This window comes from Bidens hawaiensis, unplaced genomic scaffold (assembly GCF_021521415.1).
Source record: "Bidens hawaiensis isolate Kalapana, Puna unplaced genomic scaffold, B.hawaiensis_p1.1 tig00044294_1, whole genome shotgun sequence".
Classification (NCBI taxonomy): Eukaryota; Viridiplantae; Streptophyta; class Magnoliopsida; order Asterales; family Asteraceae; genus Bidens; species Bidens hawaiensis.
The window spans coordinates 128138-146050 of record NW_027497877.1 but is presented as its reverse complement, the minus strand read 5'-3'; the positions used below and the strand labels follow the sequence as shown (position 1 = coordinate 146050).

General features: G+C 36.0%; 1 protein-coding gene across 1 annotated transcript; it reads left to right on the top strand.

Annotated features, from left to right (window-relative positions):
- The first annotated feature begins 6388 nt into the window (after positions 1-6388).
- LOC143594904 (protein FAR1-RELATED SEQUENCE 5-like) lies at positions 6389-9022 on the top strand. The gene is made up of 4 exons (XM_077074092.1): positions 6389-6864; positions 6988-7246; positions 7352-7921; positions 8306-9022. Exons 1-4 carry the CDS (start codon positions 6389-6391, stop codon positions 9020-9022), a joined length of 2022 nt encoding a protein of 673 aa, XP_076930207.1.
- Positions 9023-17913: the final 8891 nt, after the last annotated feature.

The following is a 17913-nucleotide window of genomic DNA, read 5'->3' as shown; positions in this document are numbered from 1 at the left end:
TTGAAATAGCATGCAGTGTGTGTATATATATATATATATATAGGGTTAGGTTAAAATAAGAAGTTTGATTTTCCTAAGAAGGCTAGGAAGAAGGGTATTTTAGTCTTAACACTTTAATATCAAAACCCACTTAAATTAATTTCAAAAACCCATTTACATCTTCACTCATCTCCTACAACCACCACCACTCCACCGCCCACCGCCACCACAACCGTCACCCACCGCCGCCACCTCGCCGGAAAAGTCTATGGAAATTTCGCCGGAAAATTTCACCTGAAAAGTCGTCGAAAAGTCATCGGAAAACAATCCTCGAGAAATTTCGCCGGAAAAATCGCCGAAAAATTCACCGAAAAGTTGCCGCAAAAAAGTTATCGGAAAACAGCCGCCGAAAAAAACACAATGGAAAACACTATGAAAAACACAATTTAAAATACACAATGGAAAAAAACACTTTGAAAAAAAAAACACAATGATAAAAACTTAATAAAAAACACAATTGTATGACACAATGTAAAAAACATAATTGAAAAAAACACTATGAGAAAAAAAAACACAATGATAAATACAATTGTATAACACAATTTTGTAAAACAAAATTTTGGTAAAACACAATACGTAAAAAACCCACTAATTTTTTTTTAATTTTTATATAACAATATGGTACTCATATAGAAGATAAAAAGACACTCGTTATTATGGTGATTTTGTTTTTCAATAAAAACGTCGTAAAAAAAGTTATGGACATTTTAAAATGATGGGGGAATTTGGCATGTGCCTTACATGTGGGGAGAGAAAGTCAACAAATGTGTTATTCCTTTTATGTCCTTCCCCTTATTTTCACACATGATTTCCACCTAAACTAATCTGAACCCTCCATGTTCAAAATCAATGGACAAGATTATTTCATATCATTCCTACAAAAACTATACTTCCTATTATAACCTAACCCATATATATACTATTATATAATATACCACTAATTTTAAGTAATTTACAAAATTTAATGCATTAGGTACAACATATAATATGGGCAAATGTCATTGTTATATAGAATCCCACATGCAATTGAAATTTCTTCAAAACATTTCAAAACATTTACAATTTTAATCCCTTAAAGCTATAACATTGGTCATAATCTTTTACTTATATATTCTTTTATTTTCACTTTTAACCCAATTACCCCCACGATTTTAAACGATCATAACTTTTTCATACGTTAATATTTTTTAAAATAATTGGCATCATAAAAACGAGCATTTTATTATCTTTAATTTGAGTATGATATTACTATAGTTTTCGAAGTAAATAAAAACATTTTATGTAGATGTGTTGCGGTTCTGTTTTGATGGCTTTATATTAAACCATGAGCCAACTTTACACGTGTGTGTTTTTTTTTTTTTGTCGTCGAAAACCAAAACTGAACTGTTTAAAATTATAACCCAACTAAGCCGAACCATTACCAACGACTAGGCTCCGATAAAGTTTGTACTTCGATAATAAATTGAGTTTAAAATAAGAATTATTAATCTGCCTATACATTCACTTCAAATTAAATACCAACTAATATGTTATTTAAGAAAATCATTATATGCAAATATAACTTTAGTCATATAAATGATAAATCTTATTGCAACAAATAGAAGGCCGATTCATAACAAAAACAAATATTCCAAAAAAATTATATTGGAAATTAGGTTAAATTAAAGTTGCAATAGAAGAGTTTACTCGTATCAAACAAAACTTTGTTTAACTATATTTTAACTATATCTAATATATATTATAAAACGATCAGCTTCGGTTTCAATCGTAAAACCAAATTGATGAACGGTTTCATAATTTACGGAAGAATGAACACCCATAAATTTATTACATAATTATCAAAGTATGTGTTTCCCGCTGCATCACGCGGGCACTCTTCTAGTATATGTATATGATAAATATAGTTTGAAAACCCTCTTGAGTTGAGAAAACCCGTGAAAACCCTATGTAACATCGTTTTTTTTTTTTGTAACACGTAATATATGTTGTTACATTTAATACAAAACATCGAAAACATAAAAAAAATGTTTTGCTATTTTTTTTACATTTTTTAGTAATTTTTATATATGTTTCAGGAGAGAGAAAATGTAAATAGACTTTTATATTTTTTATTAACTTTAATTGTGAACCACTAGATTTAATCTTTAATTAAAAACATGTGGTTGAGAATGTGTTTCTAGAGTTTTCACAACTCAAGTGGATTTTTATTCTAACCTAACCCTATATATATATATATATATATATATATATATATAGGGAGAGGATCAATAGAAAACTCATACTTATGGAGAAAACTAAAAAACTCTTTATTACAAGGGTAGATATATAAAATTGACATATAATCAATTTTCCCCAAATTCCCCAAATCCATCGCCATCTATACCGAACAGAAACATAAATTGATTACGATTCGTTCAAATCTCAATCATTATTATCCAGATCATACACACGATCCAGTATATAATCCAATTCTACATTACATATGTGACATTTGTCAATTTCGGGTTATTTTATACTTGTATTCTTAATGTAAACCCGACCCATTTTGTATCCCGAACCTTTCGATATTATCAAAATGATGAATTGTATGTTAAATATTTGTTTTATAGTTGTTGGATAAAAAAACACCCTTTTCGGTTCTTAAAATTCACCGAAAACGCTCAAAACGAACTCCAGGGACTAAAACTACCAAAATTGAGACTTGAAGAACCCATTTGTAGTTTGTGCTTTCTTGGGTCTATAACCAACTCATTTTCATGAAACACCCTTTATGAAAGACCCATTCAACTTACCCTATATATACACACCCATTTTCTTCATTTGTGCTTGCTTATTTCTTCATTTCTCTCTCAAATTCTTGAATTCTAAGGTTGTTCTTCATAAGCTAATCTTTCATTTTAACTAACTTCTCAATACTTAAAGCTTGATGGTACAACATATATATAGTATACACTCATTGTTTACCTTCGGTCTTTCATTTCTCCGGTCTCGGCCGGTTGAAATGTCGGGCTAGTAAGGCAAGGTTACATGGAGGACTTTGTAGTCCTTGTTTATATATTTAACAAATCTAACCATATAACTTGTTATACTTGCTTAACTTCTACATATTTTAGTTTATTGTTCATATTTGTCAAGTTCCATGGTATTGGTATGTGGTAACCATCCTCGGTTTTATTCCGAGTTGAGAACCGAACCAAAAACCAAACTTTTGTTTAAAAGCATTATTGTTAACTTTTTGAATATAAAACTTGAGTATTATTATTTATAAGTTATTTTACAAGTTCCATGGTAATTGGGTATGTGGTAACCATCCTCGGTCTTATTCCGAGTCAAGGACCGAACCAAAAACCGAACTTTTGTTTAAAAGCTTTATTGTTAATGTAAAACTTGAGTATTATTATTTATAAGTTATTTTACAAGTTCCATGGTAATTGGGTATGTGGTAACCATCCTCGGTCTTAATCCGAGTCAAGGACCGAACCAAAAACCGAACTAAATCGAGTTCACTCGCTTAAGACACACAAGTGTGTTTTTAGCCACAAAAACTCATATTTTTCTTCAAGATTATATTTTAAATCAATTTTAGTTAATTTCTAAACATACTCGGTATGTCGGTAACCAACTTGATCTTATAACAAGTTCGAACCGATAAGGTCGTATACTCGCTTAACGAACGTTAAGGTTCTTCACAATAGAACTACATACTTGGTTAAGTCTATTTTGATTTTATTGAGTTATCTCATAACATTTATTATTTTGGGAAGTTAACTGTGAGCTTGGTCAATTATCAAGTCTCGAACCGACAAACCCGAACACTCGTTTAAACCTCGTTTTGGTATTCTTATAACCAAGGGTTTTACAATATCGCATTTTAACCCACATTATTACTTAACATAGGTTGAGTAAAAAAAGAAAAAAACTAATGAATAGAATACCGAGACCCGGTTTCGAGCAAACTTATTTTACAAAACTAGTTTCTTTAATTTCTCAAATAGTTACATTTTAAATCCTAAACTTTATTTATTTACTTTATTTTTCATGTATTTTATTTTAAACCCTTCCAAGACTACCTACTAACACAAGACCCGTTTAATATAGGTCTTGCTTGTTAAACCGATCTCTCCGATTATTCACGACACTATCTTTCAAGTTACTTGTTAATGTAAGTACTTTTTCATCCCCCGTTTTCCATATTTCGTTTTAGGGGTGGCATTGCATACTTATTCAAATTCAAATGATTTATACTTGAGTCTTAAACCACAACACGTATTGTATATGTTTACTTAAATAAATGCTCGATTTGGTGTTATATGCTTTACATGATTATGTGCAAATTCTTGAATGCTAAGGCGGGTAGCCTCTTGAATGCTAAGGCGGGTAGCCTCATCAAAGTATGATCATACGTTAATTTCGAGTATATATGGTATCCCCATATAGAAAGGTGTCGTCAATGTATTCTTATTGACGATTTCATTATTGTCGTCAATGTATTCTTATTGACGGTTCGTCAATGTATTCTTATTGACAGTTTTATTATCTAAATTGTTGCTATTATTTATTGTTTTCATATACTAGTTGTGGATTTCATACTATATACTTATTGTCCAAAACTATGAAAATTGCTCACCAACCTCCGTGTTGACAAACTCTATTTTATGCAATGTTACAGGTTTGATGTTAGCTTGATTGGATTACTTGAAGAAACTTATTATCTTGGCTTTAGGATATTAGAAAATAAAAGAACAAGTTATTTGTTTATCTATCGATTTGGCATTTTGTATGAACAATTGTTGTGTTATTTATGATGATATGGATTTAAATGAGTTGTTTAAATATTGTAACTTTATAGTGTCATTGTGCAATGAGCAATCATGTCGCGCCTCGACGTTTCCTCCTTCATTGGTTGGGGTGTGACAACATACGTTCATATCGATTCTGGATTCTGACATAAAAACATGGCGATTGAAGGTACGATGTTACTAATTTTAGGTTAAAATTTTCAATTCGTCCACTAATATTGTGTTAATTATGTTTGTTTTCACTGTTGTTTGATAAGAAATACGAATACTGTGTTAATTATGTTTGTTTTCACTGTTAGTTGGTCAGACATCATATCGTATGAAGGCTCCACCAGCAACAACGAATCGATTATTGATACATACACTCAATCATGTGATTCTATGACAAATATGCATGACACTGCAATTGTTATCTCAGTAAACAACCAATTAACTGATTCGATTGGCGAGACTGTCATCAATCGATCTAACAGCTCGCTTACGACGTCATCAACCGACATCGCATCGTGTTCCAATGTTATACCAAAGATACTTTACAATATTCTCGTGTTGAACATAGAGGTAACATCTATTGACTAATATGTTTATTTATTACTATACTGCATACGTGTTATATGATTATGCATATTATGTAACAGAACAGTTTTTCGTATCATGTAATACACATGTGTACTATAAATTTTACTTTCATGTTATGTATTACACATGTGTACTATAACTTTTACTATTATGTATAAACGTACCTTTTAACCATTATGTTGTTTTGTAATGCTCATGATAATTATTAGCACTCTGATACGTGTTCATACTACATGACAATTCATATACCTGCCGACTACCCTGTTATATGTACCGCTCGTCCCAACTGGTATTATACGCGGTCTGCACATACATTGTTCATACACTATATGATAACGCTTTTTGTCTCGTTCACTTTTCGTCATGTCTGTCAACGTGTTATGCACATTCTGTTACAAATTATATGCAGCTGTGCATTCTAATCTCTTGTATATAATTAACACGGTTTTGTTACACCTGCACGCTTTTGGACGATCTGATACGTGTGCGTGTGTTAAACACTAGTTGTTGTTGTTCGCTATCTGATTGCTTTTTAACGAGCTTATGATATTTGCAGCGCGTAACACGTCACGTGTTTTATAATTACTTATATTTTTTATACTGTATACTAAACTCGTTTTTTTAAACGTTTAATATTACAGGTGGCGTGTCAAGTATTGTGTACTTGACACCAAATGGCACGACATACTGGAAACCCGATATGCATAGAGAATTCGTGCCTGTTATGCATGTAGAATTTGATACATGGGAAGATGTTGAGCGCATGCATCACACATATGCTGAAAAATCTGGATTTTCAGCCCGTTTAGGCGCTCTCAAACGTGTTAAGAGAGCCTTGACCCATCGATACATGCTCTGTACAAGATATGGAAAACCAAAAAAAACAAGATTTCGATTCAACAAATGGCGATTCCTTATCCATTTCACGCCGCACCAGCACCAAAGCTATTGATTGCCGTGCACGAATAAAAATGAAGGTTTTTCCGGGTACAACCCCAGGCACCATCTTATTCAGAGTTTATGAGTTTGTAGAGCTTCATAACCATGCTCTACTCAGTACAAACAGTATGGAATTTTCAAAAAAATGGCGACGGCTCGGCTTTACCGAGCGCCATTTCATTCACAAGCTTAGTTTGAATAAAATTGGTCCAAACATCGCACATAACCTGCAATGCTTGTTAAAGGGCGGGTCTCACAATGTTCACGGCACTAAAACCGACTTCAAAAACGCCGCCAGAGATTCACGGGTGTTTATCACAGACAGAGATGCACAGATGCTCGTTGACACGTTGAAGGCGCGTTCTGAGAATTTGCCCAATTTCTCGTTCGATTTCAAAATTGTTGGGTGCGAACTACGATCGGTATTTTGGGCCGACGACGTTTCAAAATGTAACTATGCGGTGTTTGGAGATGTATTGGGTTTTGATGCTACATATCGTACAAACAAGTAAGCATACTATACGCATAACTATACTTGCATATCTTTGCACACTTATTAACCGACATTACACGTGTGCCCTTTACGTATAGTTTTTTTTAATGCTCTGATTTATTGTGTTTATATAATCAGATATGGCATGATTTTTGTACTGTTTACCGGTGTGGACCATCACAAAAAGTGTGTCACATGTGGTGCTGGCCTGCTATATGATGAGACGATTGAATCTTACAAATGGCTGCTTGAACAATTTCTAAAATCTCATAAAACTCAACCCAAACTCGTATTAACCGATCAAGATGCTGCGACAAAACAAGCTGTTCCTGCTATGTTTGGCCAGTCGGTCCATCGTTTGTGCATGTGGCATATCGTTAAAAAAATACCATTGAAGGTATTATGTTTATTCTCCTGTATCTAATATACATATATTTTTTTGTGTCATAATTGCATTCTAACATAACGTTGCACGTATGTACTACCTGTTGTTTATCCTCAGATCTCAGGCGATCTGCTATCAAACGAAAACTTGAGGGTGTCCATACATAAGCTGGTTTGGAACTTGTTTATCACACCCTCTACGTTTGAAGAACAATGGAACCAGCTTATGGATGGTCTGCAGTTGAGCGATCATCATTGGTTGAAAGAGATTTATGCTATTAGAGAGCAGTGGGTCCCGTGTTATTTTAGGGAAATACAGTGGTGTTGCCTGATGAAGACCACATCACGATGCGAGAGCTCTAACGCTCTTTTTAAAGTCAACACCCGTAAATCCAACACGTTGGTTCAGTTTTTGTTGTGTTTTGGGACTGCTCTCGACAGGCAACAAAATACTCAGCTCAAACTGGACACCGAAACTGAAACAACGACACCACATATGCAGCAGAAATTACCTATAGAGATACACGCGTCCAGAATACACACCCGAAGAATATTTCTAGAAGTTCAAAAAGAAATTTACCGAGGCATGAAACGGTGCTACATAACGAGCTCGTCAGAGACTGATGGTACTAAGATATACAACATTGCGCACACCAACAAACGATTCCAGATTGTCAACAACTATGTGGTAAGCTATGTCATGATTCCATATATTTACCTATTTACATCATAACAAACACATTAAACGACACGCACCTTAACGCATATGACTTGTTATCGAGGGCGTGCTGTATCACATTTGTGTATTACCGTCTGCGATTTTTTTTTATTTATTACGTACCCGTAATACAACATTGCTACACAAGTGTATGCGATATACAATATACCATTATGCAGTATGCCACGGTTGCACGTACGATACAGCGGTTGTACGTATGTGTACTTTAACAACCGTGTTGTTGTTTTTTTCCCCCGATGTTATATACAATAATAAATGCATATGTCATCGCATTAACTCGTATATCGTTTACATGTGGCATTTAAATGTTTTTTTACGTGTTTTAACGTGCAGGTCAGCCTCATAATCGTGCCTGGTACTATTGTTATGTGTACATGCATGTGTTACACACATTCCGGCTACCTGTGTCGACATGTTTTTTGCGTGTTCCAATACAACCAGATTGTTGAAATACCTACAAAATACCTACTCGCTCGGTGGATGCGAAACACATTTCCGGATAGAGTCCATGACATTGCAAACAAATGTTCTGCAGATGACGATGCAGAATCTGTTATTAGACGCAATATTTTTGATACGTTAACCGAGTGCGTGGACCGCTTGCGACACAAGACAGAAAATCTCAATGATATACTCGCACGGGTTAAGGATATAAGGGATCGGTTGTTTACAGAATTCCCGACCGAACCGAGTTGTAACAGTAAGCGTGCTATTATAAGCGAACTCATTGGGCAGCTCGATACAGTTGATGTCTTAATCAAACCACCTACTGGTATAAAAAACAAGGGTTCTGGCACCAAACGTCAAGTCGGCGTGGTTGAACAGCTGTTTGAAAGGCGTAACAAAAACCCGAGGCTGTGCGGGAAATGCAACAAATACGTATTTGATCATGACGCCCGCAACATTGAGAAAGTCCAAGCCGCTAAAGAAGCCGCCGCTGCTGTCGGTACTGATGACTTGTCCGCACTTGGTACCGCTGCGACGGAGACAGCTTATGATCATTCGGTTAACCGTTATCTCCTGCGGTCAGCCCGTAGGGCTTCTTCTTGACTTTGTGCCTTTTTTTTTCTTTTCTCTTTTTTTGACACTGTGTATGCGCAATATGTCAACACATACACGCAATAAGCGCATGGTACGTTTAGGTTTGCGAATTATGCTTTACAACATCTGCTATTAATACACATACATTGACTGCTTTGAAAAAAAAACGATATAACCGACTGTGATACACGTGCGTTCTATTTTCTTTATTGTTGCGTTTAGTGGGTTGAATATTGCGCGCGTGCGTTACGCTCTTAGCTATGATTTTGCTCGTTTATCATATGTTCATGACGTGTATGCGATGTATAATATTTACACACGACATGCCATGAATGTTCGTTCCGTTCGATTTGTATGCGTGTTACACGCGTGTATCGATCTAACATAAACATTTGTGCCGGTTTGGTTTTATACATGTGTTGCAAATGTGTAGTCCGGTTTACATACATCTACATTATCCAATATTTCGTCGCGTGTGTGTAACGTGCATGCGATGCATATGCATATCGTGTATATGTAGTGTTGTTCTCTTTTACAAATGTGTTTCACATGTGTAATATGACATGTATACAATTTGTTTATGTGCACTTATATTGTTTAATTTTACACACATGTTTTGTCGACTATATATTCCATATAACCCCACGTGCATCCAGATATGTGGGGCTCCTATACACTAGTGCTTCATGTTACACTTAGTCGTCATACGTCTTTACGTGCGTTATATTGCACTATCAATTAATTAAGTAATTAGTGCGTATGCGTTATCCTGATTTTGACCTGCTACGTTCACATACATAATTCGAACATTACATGCGTATGTTTGTCACATTCTACATTTAACGCGTACTTTCATTCATAATATTCAAACGCCATATCTTTTATAACATCCAAAAACCATATCTTTTTACCACAAACTACAGTTAGCGCATTATACCATTCACATTCACAACATGTCTTATCAATATAGAAACAAAACAACAATTTATGGTCAAACTCCTTTGAACGATACCTTCTTGAATGGGCCTTTTTTTGTTTGAATAGTTTCCCATTTTTCAACATATTTCAACACATATTGCTTTACTTTGTTTGCTTCTGACAACAGTATGCGGGCTGCATACTTCATTCGGAGGATCTTAATCTGCTCGGCCTTTCTAGTTTCGTCCGTGCTGAAATCGCAGCCAACAACCTTGTCGCCTCCTACATAACACTCCATATGTCGCATTGTGAAAATTCCACAGTCGGTGAAGTTTTCTGTTGTTGCCCATGCCAAATCCACTTTTTTTGGTATTGCATCCCCCATTGGTGTTCCTATCTCTTTGGCCTTTGGGTGTCCAACCGATCTCAAATAATTGCAAAACAGCTTTCTCTGTGTTTACAGGGGACAAAATAAAAAATAAAAACACAATAATGAATTAGTTTTTTAACAAACGTGTACAATTATAACACATGTTGGCATTCTGCTACATATATGCATTATTAATAAACACACATACGAACCGCATGCTCATAACACCGATTAGCTTAAATTATGCCAGACTTACCACTTTATATGGAGTGTTCTTGACTGAGTCTTTACGACTGGTCCTGCAGTCGTACAAGCTTGTCACCATGTTGTCTAATACATGTGTCCTCCCATTCACCAAATCGAATGCCATTACATAAAAATGGTTTCGTTCATGTATGGGAATCAGCACAGCATCATATGATTTTAAACCGGTCATTTCCTTGTCGCCTTCTAGCAACGCTGACATGTTTTCACTGAATTTTTTATCTTTTTTTTTCTTGGTGGCACCTTTTCCAAGCATCCATTGAATCTACTTTCACAACAGTACGGTGTCAATCGAAATTGTTAAAAAATTTACCTCTATAAACAAAAAAAGTCGTGTATGGTGTAAACTTACAACTGTTGTCGTTCTGCAAAATAAACGTGATATCGATCCCGGGCTTCTGTGTCTTTCTTGGTAGTTTTCAACACTGCGACCCAACAGTCGACCACGTTGTAATAAACTTGGCTACCGGCATCAACGATACCAAGAACATTCCTTTGGTGTACACACTATTTGCATATTCAAACAGGTCCATCCTGCATATCATTGTTGTATAACACGTATTAACGGGAAAAAAAAAGTGCAACGTTAACATCAACGATTTTAAACGTTAATTCGCGTATGCATCATGTTGACACATGTACTGATACGTATACGCATTAATATAACCAAAAAACAAATATAATTAAAAAAAATACAATAATACCAATACTGTTAACACATGTACTGATACATATTTGTATACGGTTTTGTCATGTCATAATAAATTTAATTTTTTTGTGTTAATTCATCGCGTACTCGATTAATTTATGCACGTGATACGCATACGCATTACTGTATGCATGCGTTGTTATGCGTACCGCGTGCCGATACATATACAAAACATCGCATGTACACATCGCAACAGCAGCGCCTGTATTTTTAAATGTTGCTTTGCGTATGCATTATGTTAGCATCTGCGTGCGGTACGCGTACGCATCACTGTATGCGCTGGTTGTTACACATACCTGCTAGTTTTATATTTCACATGTAATTCCGAGTAATAATATATAAAAAATTAATAATACACTTACCAGTATGTTCGCTCGACATCTTCTTCTTCCGACGCCTGTTGCCTGGTATTTGTCACGGCCCCCCTTTTTTCTGCTTTCTTTTTATACTCTGCGATACCCGTCAAGTACTTACACACCAGTAACTCGTCATCACTCATTGTTTGGTCTATATCCACCATTTGACTGTTAGCTGTGACTTCAGTAGCATCCGGACCATGTTGTGTGCCGCCTGATTCTTGAGAGCTAATACCGAGGCTGAAACTCGGAATTTCATAGTCGATCCCCTTTTGTGTGTTAACAATTTTACTGATAACAACATCCAATTTTGTAGCACCCCCCTCTACGCCCGCGACATCATCTTACGTGTCCACACCATCGCGTTTTGCGTTGTCTTCTTCAACATCCACAACGCCCTTGTAAAAGCTTTTATATATCTCAACCAGTGTCTTTATCTCACTTATGTTTGGAAAATACATACACGCCTCATGTAATGCCCTCTCGATGTTTCTCTTATCACTAGCAGCGCGTTCAAACAACACGTCCAGTTTGGACACGTGCCCCTGTTAATAAAACACAAAACGCGACATTAAATGATAATATGCTAAGTGATTTAAAATACATATATACATGCTATGTAGTTAGCACACATTAATTCAAGCCATACCGTTAGATCTTTCGGTTCATACGAATCTATACATGGATTGACTTCCATTTCGTCATATGTTTCATCAACATCATTATCCGAAAACAACCCCCTCAGCGCCCCCTGCCCAAATCCTCCATTGTTTGCCTCGAACGTGTCCCTCTTTTGCAAATTCTCCATTGTCCAAAACCTTATCGGGCTCATCCGACGTTCCGCGTTAAATCCGGGGAAAACAACTCTATCGACATAAGCCATCTGTTATTTATTTTATTTTTTTTACATGTTAGAATCACGTGCATTAATAATGTTAACGACTTTTTTATATTTGTGCATTTAACACAGGGGGGTCTTACCACAAGTACGGTCAGCGCGCTGGTGAAATATGATGTGTGGTCGCATCTTCTCCATCCATTCTTACATGTTTTCATTTGGTTAACGATGAACGAGCACCAGTTTATGCGACGTATGTCTGTATCGTCCTTTATTCGATGAATGAACTCGATTTTGCACTTTCCCATCTGTTGTATTTCGCCCATCACGCTCATAAACAAAGCTAGGAAATCAAGCTTGAACATAATACCGACATCATCACGTTCTGCCTCCATTCTTTCCAGTAGTTTAGACGGTGCGACGTATTTTCCAGGGTATCTACTCTTCCACTTGTTCTATATACCGATGTATTTCTTGGTACACTCCAACGACGACAGCTGTATGCCGGTGTTCGGTACGCCAAAAAGATGATGGATCGTGTTTTCATCTATCTTTATCTGTTTGTCCCCCAGCTCGATCTCCATAATGTCTTGGTTGAAACTATCGACCACAAAATACCCAAGTGCAGAAGGAATTCCGTCTACCCTGAAATGCAACAACTTTCCAAATCCTAACTCTCTAACAGCTGCACGCTGTTTTTTTGACAATCTCGTGATGCCTTTGAATAACTGATGCGGAGACGACCGGGTCCATAACACGTGCCATGTAACTGCTTTCACTGTTGTGTTGCCACCCAATGCGTTTTCTTTTGTACTTGCTTTAATACATCATCAACGCATGTATCTAATACATGAGGTCTGCGCAAACGTGCAATACAACAGTAATACATACGTGTAACGCGTTATGTAATACACATGTGTAATACGTTAAAACATACAACACACGTGATGCGCTGGTAATATCTTTTGTATTACATATGTGTATCACATGTACGTTACTGTGTTGTGTATTCATTATCGTGATGTCGTTATGCGTATTACGATGTCGGTAATACGTGTAAGTAATTAAAAAACAATATATATATCAGGCATCGTGTATTCGACTCGTACCAGTTGTTTCAGCAACCTCGCCCGCAATGTTTATGTCACATGCCAACATTGGACGTCTCGGCTTAGGCGTGCGCGTTGATCTCCTCGTTTTCTTTATACCTGCCGAAACTTCATGTAATGACGTTTTTTTGTACAATATCACATAATACGTATGTGTAACATATTATGCAATATACAGTGTAGCCCACCAGACATCCAACACACATGATGCACCGATAATATATTTCGTGTTACACGCACGCATTGCGTATACATCACGATAATATATTTCGTGTTACACGCACGCATTGCGTATACATTACCAGTTTGTACATGCATTGTGTCAGGTTAACACGTTTTACGTGATGCGTTTGCGATACGATACCGATGTGCGTACGTGTAACACATCATTGGTGTGTGTATTAAAATGCTGACAGTACATGTATGTGACGAAAAAATATAAATCATTATTTATTAAATCCGTACCTGTTGCTTCAGCATCCTTGCCTCCGGTGCTTTTGTCATCTGCCAACGTTAAATGCTTCGATTTTGGCGTGCACGCCGATCTACTTGTGATATTGACATGTGCTGGAGCTGCATTCAATATCGTTTCTTATATGATAATGCGATATCATAATACTACATAATTGTGCTATATTTACCTGTGATGACATCTGACGCCCTCAATGTCATTGTCCCCTGTTTTGCAATCTGGTTCTCTTCCTGCCCGAGCATTCTACGTACTGCAGATTCCAGTAAAACGAGTATATTATCATTATTGTACACGTACATGATGTGCGTGTATGTTATAATTTACCTGTGTTAGCATTCGGCACGTCGTCCGATGTCATTCCCTATTTCCCATCATGCTTATTTTCCTTTCTGCGCGTTTTCCTACCTGCATATTCCTGCAAAACATTTTATACATATATATATGTGTGTGTGTGTGTGTGTGTGTGTGTCGCTGTGATTGTACATACACGTTTATGTATGTACCGCACGCGTGCGTTGAACGGCTGTAACACACACCATAAACAATTGTAACACATGTAAAAAAATACATCCGCTATACAACAGCAGCGCATGTAAGAATAACGCATCCGCGATACATGCGTGTAATACACGCGTAATGCGGGTACGTATTACATCATATCCGCGAACAGTGTAATGCGTGCGTGATGCGTGTACGTATTACATCGTATCCGCAGACACATGTAATACACGATTTTCATAATTTTTTGTATTGCATACATATAACATGTTTTTCATTTATACTGATGATACTTGTACAGATACGCGATATACTGTAATACACGTACGTAGCATATGTATATAACTGTAATGCCCTTATGTAATGCACAGGTTTGTTATTTTTTTTATAAGACGTGACGTGATATGTTTACCTTCGTTAACATCCTCGTCGTTTAGTGACTTCCCCTGTTTCCTTTTATTCCCACGTGATTTATCACCTGCTGTTTCAACATAACAGCAACACCGTTATGTTTGGTCACATGTGCAATATAAGTATTACATAACTTACCGGTGCCACTGTCGTCCTTCGCCATCTCTCCGTTCCTCTGTAGTCGGTAAACGAATTTTATTCTTTTGGCTTTTTGGGCCAGTTGCTCTTTGTCATCCATTATTGGGACTGGTATTGGCTTCGACGGGTCGTATGTATCACGTTTTCGCTTGCCTTTTCCTGAAACTTAAACGTTATTGTCATGATACATAACTGCAGTAGTATTATTTTTGTTGTCATTAAGCATTTAGCGAGCCAGTTCTTCTTGATTTTATCTTCCTTTTTTTTATCGTTTTGATTACCTAAATTACGAAAAAACAACAGTCATTTGTTTATGTTTCATGCAATTTTTACATAACATTTTATAACCTTAAACGGCATGCGGTTGCGTATGTGTTTTATAAACAAGCATGTATATGCCCTAACGCATACGTGAGATACTCAACATATGAAATCATTTACATATAAAACCGTATGTCGGCGTGTATATAGCACGTATGCATCAAAACGCGCGGTCCATGTGCTGCATATGTGCGGTACTCAACGTGTGCGTTTATATTTAACATCACAACAAACATATAATGTATTACACATGTGCATTATAATTGTATATTCAACCATGTAATGGCAATATTCTGTTCGGTTGACACATCTAATGTATATGCATCCAGACAGGTGCAATCACGTGTAATAATCAACAAAATCAAATATGCATGTCAACGCGCCCAATTTACAGTGTAATACACATGTGCATTATAATTGTAAAATCATTCGTATGTTTAAATTGTTCTGCGTTTGTGCGCTAGTTTACTATTTATGCGAAATCGAGCATCGATTACACGTCTAATGTATATGCATCCAGACAGGTGCAATCACGCGTGATAATTAGCAAAATCAAATATGCATGTTGACACGCCTAATTTATAGTGTACTACACATGTGCATTATAATTGTAAAATCATTCCTATGTTTAACTTGTTCTGCGTATGTGCACTAATTTACTATTTATGCGAAATCGAGCATCGATTAACGGCTGTCATCACTTATGCACCTAATCGTCGGGTTATGCACGCAATCGGTACTTGTAACGTGCCTAATTGACGTTTTATATGCAAATCGGACTGAATCATCGATTGTATTGAGCCTAATCGACTGTATTTGCTCAACACAAACTTCGGTAATACATGCGATATACGGCTAAATAATGGGGATAACATGTTAGGTTAACTGTCGTGCTTGTTTACCTGTTGTTTAACCGCTGTTTGATGCCTGATTCTGTCGTCGATTTGCTCTACTTGAAACCCTAATTTTCCGGCGCAGAGGTCGTGTGTGAGGGAAGGGGGGCTGAGTGCTGAAGTTTGAATAAGAGGTGTGGTTTTGTTTTTTCTATTGTATTATAATCCCGAAAATGCCCCTGGCTATTAAAAAACCCACCTTCATTTTTTTTATATACATCCTTTGTGGTTTTTTTCATGTTTTAAGGTGATTGTATGGGTTTTTAAGTTTTCTCTATAATATGAGTTTTAATTGGATCCCATCCCTATATATATATATATATATATAGCAATTAAGAAAGCATGAATATCCATTTAGATCTTACCACATGCATATAGTAAACTTTATATAACTTTATTCTGGATATGTGTTAAAAGAAAAGCCAGCATAGCTGGTTTGGTGTGTACGTGAAATGGTAGGGGTGAAAACCCAGGTTTGATACTTTGATCACTGTTTCCTCTATTTCATTTTATTTTTGTATGATCATGCAAACATAATATAATGATTGCATGTGGAAGTTACATTACTGATTTACTGTTTTGCTATGTAAGTTGATTATTTGATAATTGATTCTATGTAGATTAAATATATATGAAGAAAAGGCAGGCAGGCAGCCCACTTACATTAGCAGCAGCTCCAATTCAATACCTTTGAGCAGATTCATATGGGTTGTTTGTTAATGATAAATTCACCGGTTCTTGCATTATATGTAGTAGTTGTTTCAAAACCTTTAACCTGAAAATAATGGCACGTTAAATTTGGAAAACCTATAGAAAATAATATGTATATATATATATACACACACATATGGCCTAGTTCTGTTATTGCAAAGCAACCTTTGAATTCATAAGCCTAGGCTGGCTTCAACGATTTATAATGATGGCGCTTTGTGCCCATGACACATCCTGAAATTATGATAAGAATGTTAAAACTGTTAACATTAATAGCTTAGAGCATTCCTAGCCTCATTCTTATCCTATATCCATATATATCATATAATTACACTAAAAATTACTGTTTTTTCTCTCTTCTGTTTAATTAAATAATACTTTTTATACTTTTATCATTATCTTTTCTCTTTCCTTCACTCACAGCCACTTTTAAAAAATATTAAAAAATTATACGGTATGAACAGTGAAACCCCAAATTTAACTTTCCCCTATAACATTTTCTCTCTTCTCTATTCACAATCACTCATAACCATACCATATAATTTACAAATCTCCCTCACATATTTTTAGGGAACGGGAGAATGCTCTTATATAAAGTTTATAAACAGATTATAATTAGGTTGATATGTTTAATTACTCCGTTAATGGATCATTGAATTTTTGTAGCAAATATGGAATTTAATCCCAAAGTTTGCAAGGATTTTAGGCGTACCGAAGAAATGAACACTAATGAAACAAGGTTCTAAACCAGAGTCTAGCTAGACGGCCATGTGGGTATTTTCCATAGGGTTAACGATGTTAAAAATTATGATTCCAGAGCGAGCGAGCTAGATCTGCAAAACTAACAACGCCGTTAGCCCGGTTACTGGAAGGGGGAGCTTCCTGTAACCTT